This window comes from Pristiophorus japonicus, chromosome 8 (assembly GCF_044704955.1).
Source record: "Pristiophorus japonicus isolate sPriJap1 chromosome 8, sPriJap1.hap1, whole genome shotgun sequence".
Lineage (NCBI taxonomy): Eukaryota > Metazoa > Chordata > Chondrichthyes > Pristiophoridae > Pristiophorus > Pristiophorus japonicus.
This window is the reverse complement of record NC_091984.1, coordinates 160,001,021-160,024,009: the sequence shown is the minus strand read 5'-3', so window position 1 is coordinate 160,024,009 and position 22,989 is coordinate 160,001,021. Positions and strand designations below refer to the sequence as shown.

The 22,989-nt window shown below is 47.0% G+C and overlaps 1 protein-coding gene across 4 annotated transcripts in view; it reads left to right on the top strand.

The window, feature by feature from the left end:
- rabgap1l (RAB GTPase activating protein 1-like) overlaps positions 1-22,989 on the top strand; it is a 626,729-nt gene that overhangs the window by 173,245 nt on the left and 430,495 nt on the right. For all 4 annotated transcript variants that reach the window (XM_070887463.1, XM_070887462.1, XM_070887464.1 and 1 more), the window contains one exon: positions 22,864-22,957. In XM_070887463.1, the coding sequence (XP_070743564.1) occupies positions 22,864-22,957 (94 nt within the window). The remainder of the gene's footprint in view (positions 1-22,863; positions 22,958-22,989) is intronic.

The window sequence follows — 22,989 nt, the reverse complement described above, 5'->3', positions numbered from 1 at the left end:
GCTGTTGGGACTGCGGAGGTGGCACTGCACAGTCACCACTCCCCCACATGCTGAACTAAACAAAGGCTTTGCTCACCTGTCTTTCGGTATCCTTCTTTGACTCGGTGCTAATTTTTAATTTTTGTCTAGTTAAGAAAGAAGAGAAAGACTTGCATTTATAATAGCGCCTTTGATGACTTCAGGAAATCCCAAAGTGCTTTACAGCCAATGAAGTACTTTTGAAGTAAAAACAGAAAATGCTGGAAATCTCAGCGGGTCAGGCAGCATCTGTGGAGAGAAACAGAGTTAACGTTTCAGGCCGATTACATTTTGTCAGGGTTTCTCCACAGAATGCTGCCTGACCCGCTGAGATTTCCAGCATTTTCTGTTTTTATTTCAGATTCCAGCATCCGCAGTATTTTGCTTAAGTACTTTTGAAGTGTCATTCATTCATAGGCAGTCCCTCGGAATCGAGGAAGACTTGCTTCCACTCCAAAAGTGAGTTCTCAGGTGACTGAACAGTCCAATACAGGAATTACAGTCTCTATCACAGGTCGGACAGATAGTCGTTGAGGGAAAGGGTGGGTGAGGAGTCTGGTTTGCTGCACGTTCCTTCCGCTGCCTGCGCTTGATTTCTGCATGCTCTCAGCGATGCGACTCGAGGTGCTCAGCACCCTCCCGGATACTCTTCGTCCACTTTGAGCGGTCTTTGGCCAGGGACTCTCAGGTGTTACTGGGGGTTGCATTTTATCAAGAAGGCTTTGAGGGTGTCCTTGAAACGTTTCCTCTGCCTATCTGGAGCTCGTTTGCCATGTAGGGGTTCCGAGTAGAGCGCTTGCTTTGGGAGTCTCGTGTCTGGCATGCAGACAATGTAGCTTGCCCAGCGGAGCTGGTCGATTGTGGTCAGTGCTTCAATGCTGGGGATGTTGGCCTGGTCGAGGACGCTAATGTTGGTGAGTCTGTCCTCCCAGGGGATTTGCAGGATCTTGCGGAGGCATCGTTGGTGGTATTTCTCCAGCGACTTGAGATGTTAACTGTACATGGTCCATGTCTCTGAGCCATACAGGAGGGTGGGTATCACTGTAGGAAATGTGGCAGCTGCTTGTGTGTGAGGAGCTAACGTTTTCTAAGGATAGGCCATTGAATGTGACGAGAGGAAGTGTTCTTGCTCATTGAATATCTGCTTTCTCTAATCTGTCTCTATTTCGTAGCATTTGAAAATGCAGATCTTTGACCAAAACAAAGAGATTCAGTAGCCAGTGAATGCTATTGCAGCCACACCTGAGATGGGTTGCACTAATACATTGTGCTGGCCACAGGATATATAGAGCTGCTCTTCGCAACATTAGGAACAGAAGGAGAGCTATTCAGCCCATTGCACTGCTATTCAATTAGAACATGGCTGATCTGAACCTCAACTCCATTTATTTGCCCAAGCTCCATATCCCTTGATGCCTTACTGAACGCAAATAAAAATATTAAAATTATTTTGGCGACTAATCATGACAGTTGAGCAGCAGAGCAAGGAATGCAGCTGCATGTCCCTCTCCATCCCCCCCTTCACCTGTAACTAACTGTCCCAGTCTTAGGCCGCAGCTAGAATACTGTGTGCAGTTCTGGTCACCACATTACAGGAAAGATGTCATTGCACTAGAGAGGGTACAGAGGAGATTTACAAGGATGTTGCCAGGACTGGAGTATTTTAGCTATGAAGAAAGATTGGATAGGCTGGGATTGTTTTCTTTGGAACAGAGGAGGCTGAGGGGAGACCTGATTGAGGTGTATAAAATTATGAAGGGCCGAGACAGAGTGGATAGGAAGGACCTATTTCCCTTAGCAGAGGGGTCAACAATCAGGGGGCATAGATATAAAGTAATTGGTAGGCGGTTTAGAAGGGATTTGAGGGAAAATTTCTTCACCCAGAGGGTGGTGGGGATCTGGAACTCACTGCCTGAAAGGGTGGTAGAAGCAGAAACCCTTACCACATTTAAAAAGTACTTGGATGTGCACTTGAAGTGCCGTAACCTACAGGGCTACGGACCCAGAGCTGAAAAGTGGGTTTAGGCTGTGTAATGCTCATAATAAAGGGTGAAACTGAGTACTGTGTACAATGAGCAAGTGTGACCTTAGCTCCTTTAATGCGACTCCAGAGTGCAGGTACCTCGTGGGTGGCCTGCTTCTATACCGTGCTCCCAAGGGATGCTGGGATCCCTTGGGACTCCAACAGGTAGGTCCTCTGGCAGTGGTGTAATACAGGTTACAAAGGGTTAAATACATAACATCACTCCTCTGTGAAGTCAACAGTACGCTTATTTAGAAGGTGAGATGATCTGGGGCTTGTTGCTCCCTTGTCGAACGTCTCGGTACAAATGTGGGTATGGGTGAGTTGGTTAGTTCTTCACTGGGCTGTTGGGCAGCCGGGCTGCTGGGGACGGTGAGTTCGGCTTCGTGGTCAAACATGATGTCAGTTGCCACTTGTGTGTGTGTTGGAGGGTCAAAGTTGGTGGTGTCTTCTTCAGGTTGTTCGTAGCTGTTGGTGAACCGCAATTTGATTTGGTCCAAATATTTTCTGTACGTTTGTCGATTGGCCAATTTGACTTGAAACACCCTAATCCCCTCTTTGGCTGTGACCGTGCCAGCGAGCCATTTATAGAAACATAGAAACATAGAAAATAGGTGCAGGAGCAGGCCATTCAGCCCTTCTAGCCTGCACCGCCATTCAACGAGTTCATGGCTGAACATGAAACTTCAGTACCCACTTCCTGCTTTCACGCCATACCCCTTGATCCCCCGAGTAGTAAGGACTTCATCTAACTCCCTTTTGAATATATTTAGTGAATTGGCCTCAACTACTTCCTGTGGTAGAGAATTCCACAGGTTCACCACTCTCTGGGTGAAGAAGTTTCTCCTTATCTCGGTCCTAAATGGCTTACCCCTTATCCTTAGACTGTGACCCCTGGTTCTGGATTTCCCCAACATTGGGAACATTCTTCCTGCATCCAACCTGTCCAAACCCGTCAGAATCTTAAACGTTTCTATGAGGTCCCCTCTCACTCTTCTGAACTCCAGTGAATACAAGTCCAGTTGATTCAGTCTTTCTTGATAGGTCAGTCCCACCATCCCGGGAATCAGTCTGGTGAATCTTCGCTGCACTCCCTCAACAGCAAGTATGTCCTTCCTCAAGTTAGGAGACCAAAACTGTACACAATACTCCAGGTGTGGCCTCACCAAGGCCCTGTACAACTGTAGCAACACCTCCCTGCCCCTGTACTCAAATCCCCTCGCTATGAAGGCCAACATGCCATTTGCTTTCTTAACCGCCTGCTGTACCTGCATGCCAACCTTCAATGACTGATGTACCATGACACCCAGGTCTCGTTGCACCTTCCCTTTTCCTAATCTGTCACCATTTAGATAATAGTCTGTCTCTCTGTTTTTACCACCAAAGTGGATAACCTCACATTTATCCACATTATACTTCATCTGCCACGCATTTGCCCACTCACCTAACCTATCCAAGTCACTCTGTAGCCTCATAGCATCCTCCTCGCAGCTCACACTGCCACCCAACTTAGTGTCATCCGCAAATTTGGAGATACTACATTTAATCCCTTCGTCTAAATCATTAATGTATAATGTACACAGCTGGGGCCCCAGCACAGAACCCTGCGGTACCCCACTAGTCACTGCCTGCCATTCCGAAAAGTACCCATTTACTCCTACTCTTTGCTTCCTGTCTGACAACCAGTTCTCAATCCACGTCAGCACACTACCCCCAATCCCATGTGCTTTAACTTTGCACATTAATCTCCTGTGTGGGACCTTGTCGAAAGCCTTCTGAAAGTCCAAATATACCACATCAACTGGTACTCCTTTGTCCACTTTATTGGAAACATCCTCAAAAAATTCCAGAAGATTTGTCAAGCATGATCTCCCTTTTACAAATCCATGCTGACTTGGACCTATCATGTCACCATTTTCCAAATGCGCTGCTATGACATCCTTAATAATTGATTCCATCATTTTACCCACTACTGAGGTCAGGCTGACCGGTCTATAATTCCCTGCTTTCTCTCTCCTTTTTTAAAAAGTGGGGTTACATTGGCTACCCTCCACTCGATAGGAACTGATCCAGAGTCAATGGAATGTTGGAAAATGACTGTCAATGCATCCGCTATTTCCAAGGCCACCTCCTTAAGTACTCTGGGATGCAGTCCATCAGGCCCTGGGGATTTATCGGCCTTCAATCCCATCAATTTCCCCAACACAATTTCCCGACTAATAAAGATTTCCCTCAGTTCCTCCTCCTTAATAGACCTCTGACCACTTTTATATCCGGAAGGTTGTTTGTGTCCTCCTTAGTGAATACTGAACCAAAGTACTTGTTCAATTGGTCTGCCATTTCTTTGTTCCCCGTTATGACTTCCCCTGATTCTGACTGCAGGGGACCTACGTTTGTCTTTACTAACCTCTTTCTCTTTACATACCTATAGAAACTTTTGCAATCCGCCTTAATGTTCCCTGCAAGCTTCTTCTCGTACTCCATTTTCCCTGCCCTAATCAAACCCTTTGTCCTCCTCTGCTGAGTTCTAAATTTCTCCCAGTCCCCAGGTTCGCTGCTATTTCTGGCCAATTTGTATGCCACTTCCTTGGCTTTAATACTATCCCTGATTTCCCTAGATAGCCACGGTTGAGCCACCTTCCCTTTTTTATTTTTACGCCAGACAGGAATGTACAATTGTTGTAATTCATCCATGCGTTCTCTAAATGTCTGCCATTGCCCATCCACAGTCAACCCCTTAAGTATCATTAGCCAATCTATCTTAGCCAATTCATGCCTCATACCTTCAAAGTTACCCTTCTTTAAGTTCTGGACCATGGTCTCTGAATTAACTGTTTCATTCTCCATCCTAATGCAGAATTCCACCATATTATGGTCACTCTTCCCCAAGGGGCCTCGCACAATGAGATTGCTAATTAATCCTCTCTCATTACACAACACCCAGTCTAAGATGGCCTCCCCCCTAGTTGGTTCCTCGACATATTGGTCTAGAAAACCATCCCTTATGCATTCCAGGAAATCCTCCTCCACCGTATTGCTTCCAGTTTGGCTAGCCCAATCTATGTGCATATTAAAGTCACCCATTATAACTGCTGCACCTTTATTGCATGCACTCCTAATTTCCTGTTTGATGCCCTCCCCAACATCACTACTACTGTTTGTCCGTAATTGAGCACAAACACAGGATCATTGATCTCTATCGCATGACAAATTTGCGCGGTCATGGTACACACTTTGTTGATGCCGCTTGCCCTCCACGTGATCATGGAGATCAGGGTGGACAAGCGAGAGCCTTGTTTTTAGCGCCCTTTTCATGAGCAGCTCGGCTGGGGGAACTCCGGTGAGTGAGTGGGGTCTGGTATGGTAGCTGAGCAGCACTCGGGACAGCCGGGTCTGCAGGGAGCCTTCCTATTATATATGTAAGCCTGTAAATACCATGTCTAATCCCTTGAGAGCACCTGTATATAAGGAGGCCTCATAGGCTGGAAAGGCACTCTGAGATCTGCAATAAAGGACTACGGTCACACCTTACTTTGAGCTTGCAGTATCTGGTCTAACTCTATTCAAGACATAACAACTGGCGACGAGATACAAATGATGAACCTCACCGCAACAATGCAGAGAACCATGGGCATCCTGGAGAAATTTTCAGCGGGAGATGATTGAGAAGCCTTCGTGGAACGACTCGACCAATACTTCATGGCCAACGAGCTGGAAGGAGAAGCGAACGCTGCCAAACGAAGGGCGATTCTCCTCACCATTTGCGGGGCACCAACATATGGCCTCATGAAAAATCTGCTCGTTCAAGTTAAACTCACAGACAAGTCGTACGATGAGTTGTGCACACTGGTCCGGGAGCATCTAAACCCGAAGGAATGCATTCTGATGGCGAGGTATCGGTTCCACACATACAAGAGGTCTGAAGGCCAGGAAGTGGCGAGCTACGTCGCCGAGCTAAGGCGCCTTACAGGACATTGCGAATTTGAAGGACACTTGGATCATATGCTCAGGGACTTCTTTGTACTTGGCATTGGTCATGAAGTAATACTGCGCAAACCTTTGACTGTAGAGACCCCAACCTTGAGTAAAGCCATAGCGTTTATCGCCACCATTGACAATACCAAACAAATTTCTCAGCACACAAGTGCTGCTGCAAGTACTGTGAACAAAGTAACGTTGTTTTCGAATCAAAATGTACAGGACAGGACTTACACGCCTGCAGCTGCACATCCACAAATGACTGAGTCCACCATCAAGGGTGGTGAATACAAAGCCATTAACACCTTGTTGACGCTGCGGGGATGATCATCATTTCCATTCACGCCACTTCAAAGGATACGTTTGCAAGGGCTGTGGAACAATGGGACACCTCCAACATATGTGCAGGTGAGCTGCTAATCCTGCAACCACCATGTTGCAGAGGAGGACAGATCCATGGTGGATCACGACAAACCAGAACCTCAGACTGAGGAGGCAGAGGTATATGGGGTGTACACATTTACCACAAAGTGTCCCACGATAATGCTGAAGGTTGAATTAAATGGACTCCTGGTGTTCATGGAGCTGGACACGGGCGCAAGCCAGTCCATAATGAGCAAAAAGACTTTCGATAAATTGTGGTGCAGCAAGGTTTCAAGGCCAGCCCTGACTCCCATTCGTACTAAACTGAGAACATACACAAAGGAACTGATTCCTGTAATCAGCTGTGCTACCATAAAGGTCTTCTACGATGGAGCGGTGCACGAGTTACCACTCTGCGTGGTACCGGGCGATGGCCCAACGCTGTTCGGCAGGAGCTGACTGGGAAAGATACGCTGGAACTGGGACAACGTCCAAGCACTTTCGTCCGTCGACGACACTTCATGTGCCCAGGTCCTAAACAAGTTCCCCTCGCTGTTCGAACCAGGCATCGGGAAGTTCCAAGGAGCAAAAGTGCAGATCCATTTGATTCCGGGGCGTGACCCATCCATCACAAGGTGAGAGTGGTGGTACCTTACATGATGAGAGAGAGGGTGGAGATCGAACTGGACAGGCTGCAGTGAGAAGGCATCATTTCGCTGATCGAATTCAATGAGTGGACCAGTCCGATTGTTCCAGTTCTCAAGGCACTGCCAGAATCTGTGGTGATTATAAACTAATTATCAATCGTTTCTCACTGCAGGATCAATACCCGCTACCAAAGGCAGACGACCTATTTGCGATGCTGGCGGGAGGCATAATGTTCACGACGCTGGACTTGACCTCGGTCTATATGACGCAGGAGCTGGAGAAATCATCGAAAGGCCTCACCTGCATCAACACGCACAAAGGTCTCTTAATTTACAACAGATGCCCGTTTGGGATTCGATCAGCCGCGGCGATATTCCAGAGGAACATGGAAAACTTGCTGAAGTTGGTCCCGCGCACCATGGTCTTCCAGGACGACATCTTGGTTACAGATCGGGACACCGTCGAGCACCTACAGAACCTGGAGGAGGTTCTTAGTCGGCTTAATCGTGTGGGGCTCAGGCTAAAACATTCAATGCACTTTCCTGGTGTCTGAAGTGGAGTTCCTGGGGAGAAGAATCATAGAAACATAGAAAATAGGTGCAGGAGTAGGTCATTCAGCCCTTCGAGCCTGCACCACCATTCAATAAGATCTGGCTAATCGTTCACCTCAGTACCCCTTTCCTGCTTTCTCTCCATACCCCTTGATCCCTTTAGCCGTAAGGGCCATATCTAACTCTCTCTTGAATATATCCAATGAACTGACATCAACAACTCTCTGCGGTAGGGAATTCCACAGGTTAACAACTCTCTGAGTGAAGAAGTTTCTCCTCATCTCAGTCCTAAATGGCTTACCCCTTATCCTTAGACTATGTCCCCTGGTTCTGGACTTCCCCAACATCAGGGACATTCTTCCTGCATCTAACCTGTCTAGACCCGTCAGAATTTTATATGTTTCTATGAGATTCCCTCTCATCCTTCTAAACTCTAGTGAATACAGGCCCAGTCTCTCCTCAGATGTCACTCCTGCCATCCTGGGAATCAGATTGGTGATCCTTCGCTGTACTCCCTCAATAGCAAGAACGTCCTTCCTCAGATTAGGAGACCAAAACTGAACACAATATTCCAGGTGAGGCCTCACCAAGGCCCTGTACAACTGCAGTAAGACCTCCCTGCTCCTATACTCAAATCCCCTAGCTATGAAGGCCAACATACCATTTGCCGCCTTCACCGCCTGCTGTACCTGCATGCCAACTTTCAATGACTGATGTACCATGACACCCAGGTCTCGTTGCACCTCCCCTTTTCCTAATCTGCCGCCATTCAGATAATATTCTGCCTTCGTGTTTTTGCCACCAAAGTGATAACCTCACATTTATCCACATTATACTGCATCTGCCATGCGTTTGCCTGTCCAAGTCACCCTGCAGCCTCTTAGCGTCCTCCTCACAGCTCACACCGCCACCCAGCTTAGTGTCACTTGGAGATATTACGCACAATTCCTTCATCCAAATCGTTAATGTATATTGTAAATAGCTGGAGTCCCAGCACTGAGCCCTGCGGCACCCCACTAGTCACTGCCTGCCATTCTGAAAAGGATCCGTTTATCCCGACTCTCTGCTTCCTGTCTGCCAACCAGTCATCTATCCACGTCAGTACATTACCCCCAATACCATGTGCTTTAATTTTGCACACCAATCTCTTGTGTGGGACCTTGTCAAAAGCCTTTGAAAGTCCAAATACACCACATCCACTGGTTCTCCCTTGTCCACTCTACCAGTTACATTCTCAAAAAATTCTAGAAGATTTGTCAAGCATGATTTCCCTTTCATAAATCCATGCTGACTTGGACCGATCCTGTCACTGCTTTCTAAATGCGCTGCTATTTCATCTTTAATAACTGATTCCAACATTTTCCCCACTACTGATGTCAGGCTAACCGATCTATAATTACCCGTTTTCTCTCTCCCTCCTTTTTTTAAAAGTGGTGTTACATTAGCTACCCTCCAGTCCATAGGAACTGATCCAGATCGATAGACAGTTGAAAAATGATCACCAATGCAGCCACTATTTCTAGGGCTACTTCCTTAAGTACTCTGGGATGCAGACTATCGGGCCCCGGGGATTTATCGGCCTTCAATCCCATCAATTTCCCTAACACAATTTCCTGCCTAATAAGGATTTCCTTCAGTTTCTCCTTCTCACTAGACCCTCGGTCCCCTAGTACATCCGGAAGGTTATTTGTGTCTTCCTTCGTGAAGACAGAATCAAAGTATTTCTTCAATTGGTCTGCCATTTCTTTGTTCCCCATTATACATTCACTTGAATCTGACTGCAAGGGACCTACGTTTGTCTTCACTAATCTTTTTCTCTTCACATATCGAAAGAAGCTTTTGCAGTCAGTTTTTATGTTCCCAGCAAGCTTCCACTCATACTCTATTTCCCCCTCCTAATTAAACCCTTTGTCCTCCTCTGCTGAATTATAAAATTCTTCCAGCCTTCAGGTTTGCTGCTTTTTCTGGCCAATTTATATGCCTCTCCCTTGGATTTAACACTATCCTTAATTTCCCTTGTTAGCCATGGTTGAGCCACCTTCCCCGTTTTATTTTTACTCCAGGCAGGGATGTACAATTATTGAAGTTCATCTATGTGACTTTTAAATGTTTGCCATTGCCTATCCACCGTCAACCCTTTCAGTATCATTCGCCAGTCTATTCTAGCCAATTCACGTCTCATACCATCGAAGTTACCTTTCCTTAAGTTCAGGATCCTAGTCTCTGAATTAACTGTGTCACTCTCCATCTTAATAAAGGATTCTACCATATTATGGTCACTCTTCCCCAAGGGGCCTCGCACAACAAGATTGTTAATTAGTCCTTTCTCATTACACATCACCCAGTCGAGGATGGCCAGCCCTCTAGTTGGTCCCTCGACATATTGGTCTAGAAAACCATCCCTAATACATTCCAGGAAATCCTCCTCCACCGCATTGCTACCAGTTTGATTAGCCCAATCTATATGCAGATTAAAGTCGCCCATGATAACTGCTGTACCTTTATTGCACGCATCTCTAATTTCTTGTTTGATGCTGTCCCAACCTCACTACTACTGTTTGGTGGTCTGTACACAACTCCCACTTGCGTTTTCTGCCCTTTGGTATTCTGTAGCTCCACCCATACAGATTCCACATCATCCAAGCTAATGTCCTTCCTTACTATTGTGTTAATTTCCTCTTTAACCAGCAACGCCACCCCACCTCCTTTTCCTTTCTGTCTATCCTTCCTAAATGTTGAATACCCCTGGATGTTGAGTTCCCAGCCTTGGTCACCCTGGAGCCATGCATCCGTGATGCCAATTATATCATATTTGTTACTTTCTGCCTGCGCAGTTAATTTGTTCACCTTATTACGAATTCTCCTCGCAGGAGCCTTCAGGCTTGTCTTTTTAACACACTTTGCACCTTTAGAATTTTGCTGTAACATGGCCCTTTTTGCTTTTTGCCTTGGGTTTCTCTGCCGTCCACTTTTACTTTTCTTCTTTCTATCTTTTGCTTCTATCCCCATTCTACTTCCCTCTGTCTCCCTGCATAGGTTCCATCCCCCTGCCATATTAGTTTAACCCCTCCCAAATGCGACGGACGGCATCAGGCGATTCGAAGACAAAGGCAATCAAGAAAACACCGAGACTACAAAACGTGACGGAGCTGCGGTCGTTTCTAGGACTCCTGAACTATTTTGGTAACTTCTTAGCATATTGTTAGAAGCCCTGCACTCTTTACTGCATAAAGGAGATGAATGGGTAAGGGGTAAAAGCCACGAAAATGCCTTTGAGAAAGCTAGGAAGCTGTTACGCTGAAACAAAGGGACACTTTCATCAGTGATCTCCGCACTACCCACCCAGTCATCGTAATGATGAAAGCGATAGTCAGATCCCATGTGTGGTGGTCCGGTATCGATGCAGACTTAAGAGTCCTGCATGCACAAATGTAACACATGTTTTCAGTTAAGCAATGCACCCAGGGAGGCGCCAGTAAGTTTGTGGTTCTGGCCCTCCAAACTGTGGTCCAGGGTCCGTGTCGACTATGCAGGCCCATTCTTGGAAAAAATGTTCTTAGTGGTTGTAGATGAGTACTCTAAATAGATTGAATGTGAGATAATGTCAGCAAGCACGTCTGCTGCCACCATTGAAAGTCTATGGACCATGTTTGCCACGCACGGCCTGCCTGATGTCCTTGTAAGTGACAGTGGGCCATGCTTTGCCAGTGCCGAGTTCAAGGAATTCATGACCCGCAATGGGATCAAACATGTCACATCTGCCCTGTTTAAACCAGCGTCCAATTGCCAGGCAGAACGAGCAGTTCAAACAATCAAGCAGAGCTTGAAAAGGTTAACTGAAGGCTCACTGCAGACTCGCTTATCCCAAGTCCTGCTTAGTTACCACACAAGACCGCATTCGCTCACCGGGGTCCCTACCGCTGAACTGCTCATGAAAAGGGCACTTAAGACGAGGCTCTCGTTAGTATACCCTGATCTACATGAACAGGTAGAGAGCAGGCGGCTTCAACAGAATACATATCATGATCGCGCAAATGTGTCACGTGAAATTGAGATAAATGATCCTGTATTTGTGTTGAACTATGGACAATGTCCCAAGTGGCTTCCTGGCACTGTTTTGGCCAAAGAGGGAAGTAGGGTGTTTGTGGTCAAACTCGCAAATAGACTCACCTGCAGGAAGCACTTGGACCGGACCAAACCAAACTCAGATTTACGGATTATCCAGAACAACCAACAATAGACTCCACCTTTTTCGATCCTCCAACACACACACAAGTGGCAACCGACCCAGTGGTTGCCCATGAAGCAGAATGCATCACCCCCAGCAGGACTCAGCAACCCCAGCAAGGCCAGCTGCGCATCAGCCCAGTGAGGGCTCAACAAATGACTCACCAAAACCAGCATTTGCACCGAGACGATCAACCAGGGAAAGGAAGGCCCCAGATCGACTCACATTGTAAATAGTTAACACTATTGACTTTGGGGTGGGGGGGGGGGGGGAGTGTTGTTATGTATGTAAACCTGTAAATACCATGTCTAACCACCAGCGGGCTTATCCCCTGGAGTCCCAAGGGATCCCATAATCCCTTGGGAGCAGCTGTATATAAGAAGGCCTCACAGGCTGGAGAGGCACTCTGAGATCTGCAATAAAAGATTACAGTCACACCTTTGAGCTTGCAGTATCTGGTCTAACTCTTTATTCAAGACATAACACTTCTGACACACGTTTCAAGTTTTGCTTGATGATCTGAATTGCCCTTACTGCCTGGCCGTTGGATGCGGGCTTGAACGGGGCAGCTGTGACGTGTTTGATCCCATTGCGGGTCATGAATTCCTTGAATTCAGCACTGGTGAAGCATAGCCCATTGTCGCTGACTAGGACATCAGGCAAGCCGTGCGTGGCAAACATGGCTCATAGGCTTTCAATAGTGGCCGTGGACGTGCTTATTGACATTATCGCACATTCAATCCATTTTGAGTAAGCGTCCAGGACAACCAAAAACATTTTGCCGAGAAATGGGCCCGCATAGTCCACGTGGATCCTTGACCACGGTTTGGAGGGCCACGACCACAAACTTAGCGGTGCCTCTCTGGGTGTATTGCTCAGCTGAGAGCAAGTGTTGCACTGGCGCACGCATGACTCTAAATCTGAGTCGATGCCGGGTCACACCCATGGGATCTGGCTAGGGCTTTCATCATTACAATGCCAGGTGGGTGCTGTGCAGTTCACAAATGAACGTATCTCTGCCTTTCTTGGGCAAGACCACGCAATTGCCCCACAACAGACAGTCCGCTTGCAGGGACATTTCATCTTTGCGCTTGTGGAATGGCTTAATCGCCTCCTGCATCTCCATTGGGACACTGTACCAGCTTCCATGGAGGACACAGTTTTTTTACCAAGGACAGTAAAGGATCCTGGCTGGTCCAGGTCCTGATCTGGCAGGCCGTAACGGGGGACTTTTCGTTCTCGAATGCCTCAATGACCATGAGCAAGTCTGCAGGCTGTGCCATTTCCACCCCAGTGGTGGGCAATGGCAGCTGACTGAAAGCATCTGCGCAGTTCTCTGTGCCCAGTCTGTGGCAGATTACATAGTTGTATGCCGACAGCGTGAGCGCCCATCTTTGGATGCGGGCAGAGGCATTGGTGTTAATACCTTTGCTCTCAGAGAACAACGATATGAGCGGCTTGATGTCAGTTTCAAGCTCAAACTTGAGGCCAGATAAGTACTGGTGCATTTTTTTACTCCGTAAACGCATGTCAGAGCCTCTTTTTCAATCATGCTGTAGTCCCTTTCGGCCTTGGACAAACTCCTGGATGCATAAACGACCGGTTGCAAAATCCCCGATTCGTTAGCCTGTTGTAAAACACACCCGACCCCGTATGACGACGCATCGCAAGCTAACACTAATCTTTTACAAGGGTTATACAGGACAAGCAGCTTGTTTGAGCACAACAGATCTCTGGCTTTCTTAAAGGCAGCCTCTTGTGAATTCCCCCATACCCAGTCGTCTCCCTTGTGCAGTGGCACATGTAGGGGTTCTAGCAGGGTGCTTAACCCAGGTAGGAAATTAACGAAATAGTTAAGGAGCCCCAGGAACAACCGCAGCTCCGTCATGTTCTGTGGTCTCGGTGTGTTCTTGTTGGCCTCCGTCTTGGCGTTAGTGGGTCTGATGCCATCTGCTGTGATTATTCTTCCCAAGAACTCGACCTCCTGCACCAGGAAAACACACTTCGAGCGTTTCACCTGGGCCCTACGCGATCCAACCGACTAAGAACCTCTTCCAGATTCTTCAAGTGCTCAATGGTGTCCCGACCTGTAACCAGTATGTCGCCCTGGAAAACCACGGTGCGAGGAACCGACTTTAGCAGGCTCTCCATGTTCCGTTGGAAGATTGCAATGGCCGACCGAATCCCGAACGGGCATCTGTTATTGATGAACAGACCTTTGTGCGTGTTGATGCAGGTGAGGCCTTTCGAAGACTCCTCTAGCTCCTGCGTCATGTAGGCCGAGGTCAGGTCCAGCTTGATGAACGTTTTCCCTCCAGCCAGGGTCGCAAATAGGTCGTCTGCCTTGCGTAGTGGGTACTGATCCTGTAGCGAAAAACGGTTAATCATTACTTTATAGTCCCTACAAATTCTGACCATGCTGTCCTCTTTAAGTACCGGGACAATCGGACTGGCCCACTCATTGAATTCCACCGGCGCGATGAGGCCTTCTCACTGCAGCCTGTCCAGCTCAATTTCTACTTTCTCACGCATCATATATGGTACCGCCTGTGCCTTGTGGTGGATGGGTTGCATACCGGGAACCAAATGGATCTGCACTTACGCCCCGAGAAGCTTCCAATGCCTGGCTCAATGGGAACTTGCTCAGAACCTGGGACATGAGGTGTCGTCGACGGACAAAGTGCTCAGATGTCGTCCCAATTCCAGCAGATTTTTTCCAGCCAGCTTCTGCCAAACAATATGGGGCCATCCTTTGGCACAATCCACAGCGAGAGTTCGTGTACTGCTCCGTCATAGGAGACTGACTTCTGCACTGCCAATTACCAGGATTAGTTCCTTGGTGTAAGTCCTTAGTTTGGTGTGAATGGGGCTGAGCTTGGGCCTGTGTGCCTTTTTGCCCCACAGCCTGTCGAAGGCCTTTTTACTCATTATGAACTGACTTGCACCCATGTCCAATTCCATAGATATTGGAATTCCATTCAGTGCAACTTTCAACATTATTGGTGGACATTTCGTAATGAATGTGTGTACCCCGTGCATTTCTGCTTCCTCGAAACGAATCTCCAATTCAGCCTGATCCCCAGTGGATCGATTTTCCTCTGCAACATGGTGGTTTGCAGGGTTTGCAGCTCGCCTGCACATTCGCTGGAGGTGTCCCATTGTTCTGCAACCGTTGCACGAATAGTGCTTGAAGCGGCATTGATGGGGCCGATGATCACCTCCACAGCACCAACAAGGTGTTAACTGCCTCGCATTAACGATTGATGGCGGACTCTGGGTCATCTGAGGTCGGGCAGCAGCAGCCGGCATGTACGTTCTGCCATGTATATTTCTGCTCGAAACCGACGTTACTTTATGCACAGCACTGGCCGAAACTACTTTGCGAAATCTGTTTGGTGTTGTCGCTGGTGGACATAAATGTCTGGGCTATCGTTATGGCTTTACTTAGATTCGGAGTTTCTACAGTCAACAGTTTGCGAAGGATTGTCTTGTGGCCAATGCCCAATACAAAAAAGTCTCTGAGCATTTATTCTAGGAATCCCTCAAATTCACAATGTCCTGTGAGGCGCCTTAGTTTGGCGACATAGCTCGCCACTTCCTAGCCCTCCGATCGTTGACACATATCTCGCCATCAAAGCGCTTTCCTTAGGATTTAGGTGCTCCCGGACCAGTGTACACAATTCTTCGTAGGATTTCTCTGTTGGTTTTGCCGGAGCTAGGAGATTCTTCATGAGGCCGTAGGTTGTTGCCCCACACACAGTTAAGAGGATCGCCATTTGTTTGGCAGAGTTCTCGTCCCCTTCCAGCTCGTTGGCCACAATGTATTGCTCGAGTCTCTCCACGAAGGCCTCTCAATCATCCCCTTCTGAGAACTTCTCCAGGATACCAACTGTTCTTTGCATTTTCACGTGGTTGTTCGTTACCTCATCGCCAATTGTTATGCTCATAATAAAGGATGAAACTGAGTACTGTGTACAATGAGCAAGTGTGACTGTAGCTCCTTTAATGCGACTCCAGAGTGCAGGTAACTTGTGGGTGGCCTGTTTATATACCGTGCTCCCAAGGGATGCTGGGATCCCTTGGGACTTCAACAGGTAGGCCCTCTGGTGGTGGTGTAATGCAGGTTACAAGGGGTTAAATACATAACAGGCTGGATAGCTCTTTGTCAGCAGTCGCGGACACGATGGTCTGAAATAGCCTCCTGTGTTGTAAATTTCTGTGATCCTTTCATTCAGTGATTTAAGCTCTGGAAACATGGACCCTGTGGCAGGCGGCTTGGCCAGAGCCCTGCAGTTCTTACCAGCAAATCTGATACGTTTCACCCACTGGTAGACCCCAAAGAGCAAGAAAGAAAGACTTGCATTTCCATAGCACCTTTCACAAACTTAGGACCTCTCACAGCTTTACGGCCAATGAAGTACTTTTTAAAGTGTAGTCACTGTTGTGACGTAGGATACATGGCAGTTAATTTTGCGCACAGCAAGCTCCCACAAACAGCAATGAAGTAATGACCAGATCATCTGTTTTAGGTGTTGGTTGAGGGATAAATATTGGCTAGGACACTGGGGATAACTCCCCTGCACTACTTCGAAATAGTGCCATGAGATCTTTTCCGTCCACTTGAGAGAACAGACGGAGCCTCGGCTTAATGTCTCATCCGAAAGATGGCACCTCTGACAGCGCAGTACTCCCTCAGCGCTGCACTGGAGAATCGGTCTGGATTATGTGCTCAAGTCTCTAGACTGGGACTTGAACCCACAACTTCTGACTCAGGTGAGAGTGCTGCCCACTGAGCAGAAAACCAAAAGTGCTTTTACCCCAAGATAGTGGAGTCCTCGCCCTTAAAACATGTCTTTTTTTGGAAGGACTGCTAATTTTCTCTCTACTTCAATCCTCCTGCTTCTTGGAGAGATTAGAAATGAGAGAAAGACCAAATGATCCTGCTTGATGTGGTATTCGAATCCTGTCGGTCGGTCGGGTCTGCTGATGGAATCGGAGAGCAGACTCGACAGGCTACCTCAGTCAGCCTACTCCTGACAGTCTGGTTAATAAATGGAAAATGGTATGTCCTCGTATAACAGGAGCAGTCATACAGATAGTCTTCGTGTAACAGGAGCAGCCATATACTGATAGTCCTCGTATGACAGGGGCAGTCATATATAGATAGTCCTCGTATAACAGGAGCAGCCATATACTGATAGTCCTCGTATGACAGGGGCAGTCATATACTGATAGTCCTCGTATAACAGGGGCAGTCATATACTGATAGTCCTCGTATAACAGGAGCAGCCATATACTGATAGTCCTCGTATAACAGGAGCAGCCATATACTGATAGTCCTCGTATGACAGGGGCAGTCATATACTGATAGTCCTCGTATAACAGGGGCAGTCATATACTGATAGTCCTCGTATAACAGGAGCATTCCATATACAGATAGTCCTCGTATAACAGGAGCAGCCATATACAGATAGTCCTCATATAACAGGAACAGCCATATAGAGATAGTCCTCATGTAACAGGGGCAGCCATATATCAGATAGTCATATAACAGGGGCAGCCATATAAAGGTACTGGTATAACAGGAGCGGCCATGTACAGATAGTCGTACAACAGGAGCAGCCATATGTAGATACTCATGGAACAACAGCAGTGATGTACAGATTCTACTCGCTTTTAGCCCTGCTAATGGTTTCAGAGAAAATTGCCTTGAAAAGCTCACACCTAGGATTTATATTGCGTTGACAGCTCAGGGATGTAATCAAGACTGTTAATGTAATTGTATCTCAATTTTCACTCCTCTATTTATAGATATGTTTCCATCTGTTCAGAACTGAAAAATAGAGCAGTGCAGCACGGCTTTATTGCTTCACTCACCTGCACTAGATTGCTGGCTGAACACACACATGTCTTTGTGCTCTCATTGCCCCTTCACCAGATCTGTACCTTGCACGTGTACTACAAGTGAAGCACAAATGACTCCTTCAGCCATCGTTCTAGAGTGCCCATCGTTAGGTATTGTGTGCATGGTAATCACTGGAGTTATTCCATTGTTACAATACAAGACACCCTCAAAGCCTCCCTGACAAAGTGCAACGTCCCCACTAACACCTGGGAGTCCCTGGCCAAAGACTGCCCTAAGTGGAGGAAGTGCATCTGGGAGGGCACTGAGCACCTCGAGTCTCATCGCCGAGAGCATGCAGAAACCAAGCGCAGGCAGCGGAAAGAGCATACGGCAAACCAGTCCCACCCACCCCTTCCTTCAATGACTATCTGTCTCACCTGTGACAGGGACTGTGGTTCTCATATTGGACTGCTCAGCCACCTAAGGACTCATGTTAAGAGTGGAAACAAGTCTTCCTTGATTCCGAGGCACTGCCTATGATGATGATAAGAACATAAGAAATAGGAACAGGAGTAGGCCATACGGCCCCTCGAGCCTGCTCCGCCATGCAATAAGATCATGGCTGATCTGATCATGGACTCAGCTCCATTTCCCCGCCCACTCCCTATAACCCCTTATACCCTTATCGTTTGAGAAACTGTCTATTTCTGTCTTAAATTTATTCAGTGTCCCAGCTTCCACAGCTCTCTGAGGCAGCGAATTCCACAGATTCTCAGTTTTAAATGAGCGGCCCCTTATTCTAAGATCGTGCCCTCTAGTTCGAGTCTCCCCCATCAGTGGAACTATCTTCTCTGCATCCACCTTGTCAAGCCCCCTCATAATCTTATACTTTTCGATAAGATCACCTCTCATTCTTCTGAATTCCAGTGAATAGAGGCCCAACCTACTCAACCTTTCCTCATAAGTCAACCCCCTCATCCCCGAAATCAACCGAATGAACCTCTGAACTGCCTCCAAAGCAAGTATATCCTTTCGTAAATATAGAAACCAAAACTGCACGCAGTATTCCAGGTGTGACCTCACCAATACCCTGTATAGCTGTACCAAGACTTCCCTGCTTTTATACTCCATCCCCATTACAATAAAGGCCAAGATACCATTGGCCTTCCTGATCACTTGCTGTACCTGCATACTATCCTTTTGTGTTTCATGCACAAGTACTCCCAGGTCCCGCTGTACTACAATCTTTGTCCATTTAAATAATAACTTGCTGTTTGGTTTTTTTTCTGCCAAAGTGCATGACCTCACACTTTCCAACATTATACTCCATCAGCCAAATTCTTGCCCACTCACTTAGCCTGTCTATGTGCTTTTGCAGATTTTTTGTGTCCTCCTCACACATTGCTTTTCCTCCCATTTTTGTATCGTCAGCAAACTTGGCTACATTACACTCAGTCCCTTCTTCCAAGTCGTTAATATAGATTGTAAATAGTTGGGGTCCCAGCACTGATCCCTGCGGCACACCACTAGTTACTGGTTGCCAACCAGAGAATGAACCATTTATCCCGACTCTCTGTCAGTTACCCAAACCTCTATCCATGCTAATATATTGCCCCCAACCCCATGAACTTTTATCTTGTGCAATAACTTTTTATGTGGCACCTTGTCAAATGCCTTCTGGAAGTCCAACTACACCACATGTACTGGTTCCCCTTTATCCACTCTCTTCATTACATCCTCAATTATCTATTGTTATGGAGCAGGGCCAGGTACATTCATTTTGAGTTCATTTAATCTGCTGGCAGGTTGCTCCATTTTAGTGCGGGAGCAATACGTAAGTGGGCAAAACTGTGGCAGATGGAGTTTGATGTGGGGAAAATATGAGGCCATCCCCTTAGGACTGTCAGCTGTGGCTCAGTGGGTAACACACTCACCTCTGAGTCAGAAGGTTGGGGTTCAAGTCCCACTCTGGGGACTTGAGCACTCCAGTGCAGTTCTGATGGAGTGCCGCACTGTCGGAGGTGCTGTCTTTCGGATGAGATTATAAACCGAGGACCGTCTGCTCTCTCAGGTGGACGTAAAAGATCCCATGGCACTATTTCGAAGAAGAGCAGGAGAGTTCTCCCCGGTGTCCTGGCCAATATTTATCCCTCAATCAACATAACAAAACCAGATTATCTGGTCATCATCACAATGCTGTTTGTGGGAGCTTGCTATGCGCAGATTAGCTGCTGCGTTTCCCACATTACAACAGTGACTACACTCCAAAAATGTTCATTGGCTGTAAAGCGTTTGAGACATCCGGTGGTTGTGAAAGGCGCTATATAAATGCATTTAAATCAACAACCATCCACAGAAGGCTGGAACTCTTGTCAATATTGAATAGACCAGCAATCTGTAATAATGGCAAGGATGTCTGTCATTGCATGTAATGGCTCTGGCCATTTTAAACAGCTTACAACTTGGGTTTCCTGTTGTGCTTGCCTCAGAAACTTGTACCTTGTAAAGTTTCTGCAGCTGACCTTTCTGGTCCCTGAGCTAATGACTTTCCTGTTGAGAAATACTCTGTGACCTTTGCAGCTCTTCTAGCAATACAAAATAATAGTTAGAAATTCAACACGGGCGGTAACAGTTACATTAAGGTACACTGTAAAAATCCCTGAGGAGTCTGAGAATTATTCATTTTGGACAAAAGCATTACACTAAGCACTGTGAATGCTGCCGCCGATTTTAGCTGTAGGGGTAGCTGTCATGCTTGTGCACAGAGAACTCTGCACAGTCTTGCTTGTTTACCTCTGTGATTTTCAAACTTATGAGTAATACAGAATAATACAGCACAGAAGGAGGGCATTTGGCCCATCGTGATTGTGCCAGCTCTTTGAAAGAGCGATCCAATTAGTCCCACTCCCCTGCCCTTTCCCCATAGCCCTGCACATTTTCCTCTTCAAGTATTTATCCATTTCCTTTTGAAAGTTATTATTGAATCTCCTTCCACCACCCTTTCAGGCAGTGCATTCCAGATCATAACTCGCTGTGTACATTTTTATTTCCTCTTGTTGCCTCTGGTTCTTTTGCCAATCACCGTAAATCTGTGTCCTCTGGTTGCCGATCCTTCTGCCACTTATGGTCCAATCTTAAAGGGGTAGAGCAACAGAGAGACCTGGGGGTGTATGTCATCATCATAGGCAATCCCTTGGAGTTGAGGAAGACTTGCTTCCACACTAGAAATGAGTTCTCAGGTGACTGAAGAGTCCAATGCGGGACCTACAGTCTCTGTGACAGGTGGGACAGATGGTGGTTGGAGGGACAATGGGCCTGGGTTACCGCACGCTCCTTCCGCTGTCGACGCTTGGCTTCAGCTTGCTCTCGGTGAAGAGACTCGAGGTGTTCAGCGCCTTCCCGGATGCTTTTCCTCAACTTACGAGTCTTTGAAGGTGGAGGGACAAGTTGAGAAGGCTGTTATAAAACCATATGGGCTCCTTGGCTTTATTAATATAGGTATAGAGCACAAAGGCAAGAAAGTTATGCTAAACCTTTATACATCACAGGTTAGGCCTCAGCTGGATTGTGTCCAGTTCTGGGCTGTTGGAAACAGTTTATTCTTATTTGCTCTATCGAAACCATTCATGATTCTGAACGCCTCCATCAAATCTCTTATCCTGCTCTGCTACAAGGAGAACACCCCAGTTTCTCTCTCCACATAACTGAAGTCCCGCATCTCTGGTATCATTTTAGTAAATCTCCTCTGCCTTGACATCCACCTGCCCCCCCTCCGGCTCCAATACCCAACCATTCACCCACTCCCCCCATAGCCACAATACCCCACCATTTGCCCACTCCCCACTGGCTCCAATACCAACCATTCACCCATTCCCCTCACAGCCACAATACCCAACCATTCATCCACTCCCTGCTCCAATACCCAACCATTCACCCACTCCCCTAGCTAAAATACCCAACCATTCACTCATAGACGGTACGCAACCATTCACCATGTCCTGCCTTTTACGGTGTCGGGAGAGCAGTGGAGTGGAGGATTGGTTAACCTCGCTTGTGGTGGTGGGAGTTGGAGTTGAAACTTGATCCAGGAAGTTCTGGATCATATGCTCAATCATCTGGTTGTGAAAAAAGTTACTTATGTCGGGTTGCAAAATTCTCTGACATGGACTCGTTATTTCATACCGTACGTCGTTCTACAGAGATTGTATCTCCAGCTATTAGTCCATTGGTGGCTCCCTTTTCCACGAAGGGATGGCGGAGTTCGGAGTTATTTCCCTTGGCACCTCTTTCTTTTGCATTAGTAGCCTTTTTTAAAAAAAAACAATAGAAGTGACCCATTTGGGCCTGTAGGATCGCGACTCCACTTCGCTGCTTCACCTGGTGGGAATACCACAACAGTTGTTGCAATCAGATCACAGGTTAAAATAACAGCCGGACTCCGATGACCTCATCTGCATATTTAATGAAGGCCCCTGTTATGTCTGTAATGCACTTATGAATGACTCCATGAGGCAATGTGTTGTACTCAAACTGTAGTGACCTTGGTCCTTTATTCGTAACTCCAGAGAAAGGCACAAGCATGGTGGGCAGCCTTTTGTACTGGGCCCTGCACACCTATGCAGGTGACCCTCAGGTCTCCCACCGCAGTGCCCTCTGGTGGACAGCCTCTGTCACAGGGGCAGGAAACCCTGGTCTCCACCAGTTGCACCCTCTAGTGGTGCTAGTATAGTATATACACAGTGTAAACCTTATAGATAGTACATCAGGTAACAAGTCTCCATCTTATGCAACTATACAGTGATTACACAGAGAGTATATCTATAGCCTGCATTTATAACAGCCCCTGCCCGCTGGTTTCGGCCAGGTGTGTGTCCTGCCTGCTTGGCAGGCTAACATTGACCCGAGTGGAGTGGGACATCAGTAGATAAGACTTCTGCTCGATTTTAACTGCCAGCCAGGTTGCACCAGGCAGGCAGGATTATAATCGTTCCTAAATGTGTCAGCGACCTAAAGGAGAAATTTTATTGAAGAAGATCTGTCATTGTGGCAAAAGTTTTTTTAAATTGGTATATAGTAACAACAGAATAAGAAAGACTGAGGCCATCAAATCTGATGGTCTTGGCATCCCCTGTGATTCCCCCAGTATAAAAACTTGCGGTCTGTCTGATGGTACACAGCTGAACAAGTCTCTTTTCCTGCTGCCTTGCAGACAGTGATAATGAACTGTCGAGTGGCACCGGGGACGTTTCCAAGGACTGTCCCGAGAAAATCCTTGAATCGTGGGGAGAATTGCTGCACAGATGGTGAGTACCATAATTATCCACAAGGTATTCAA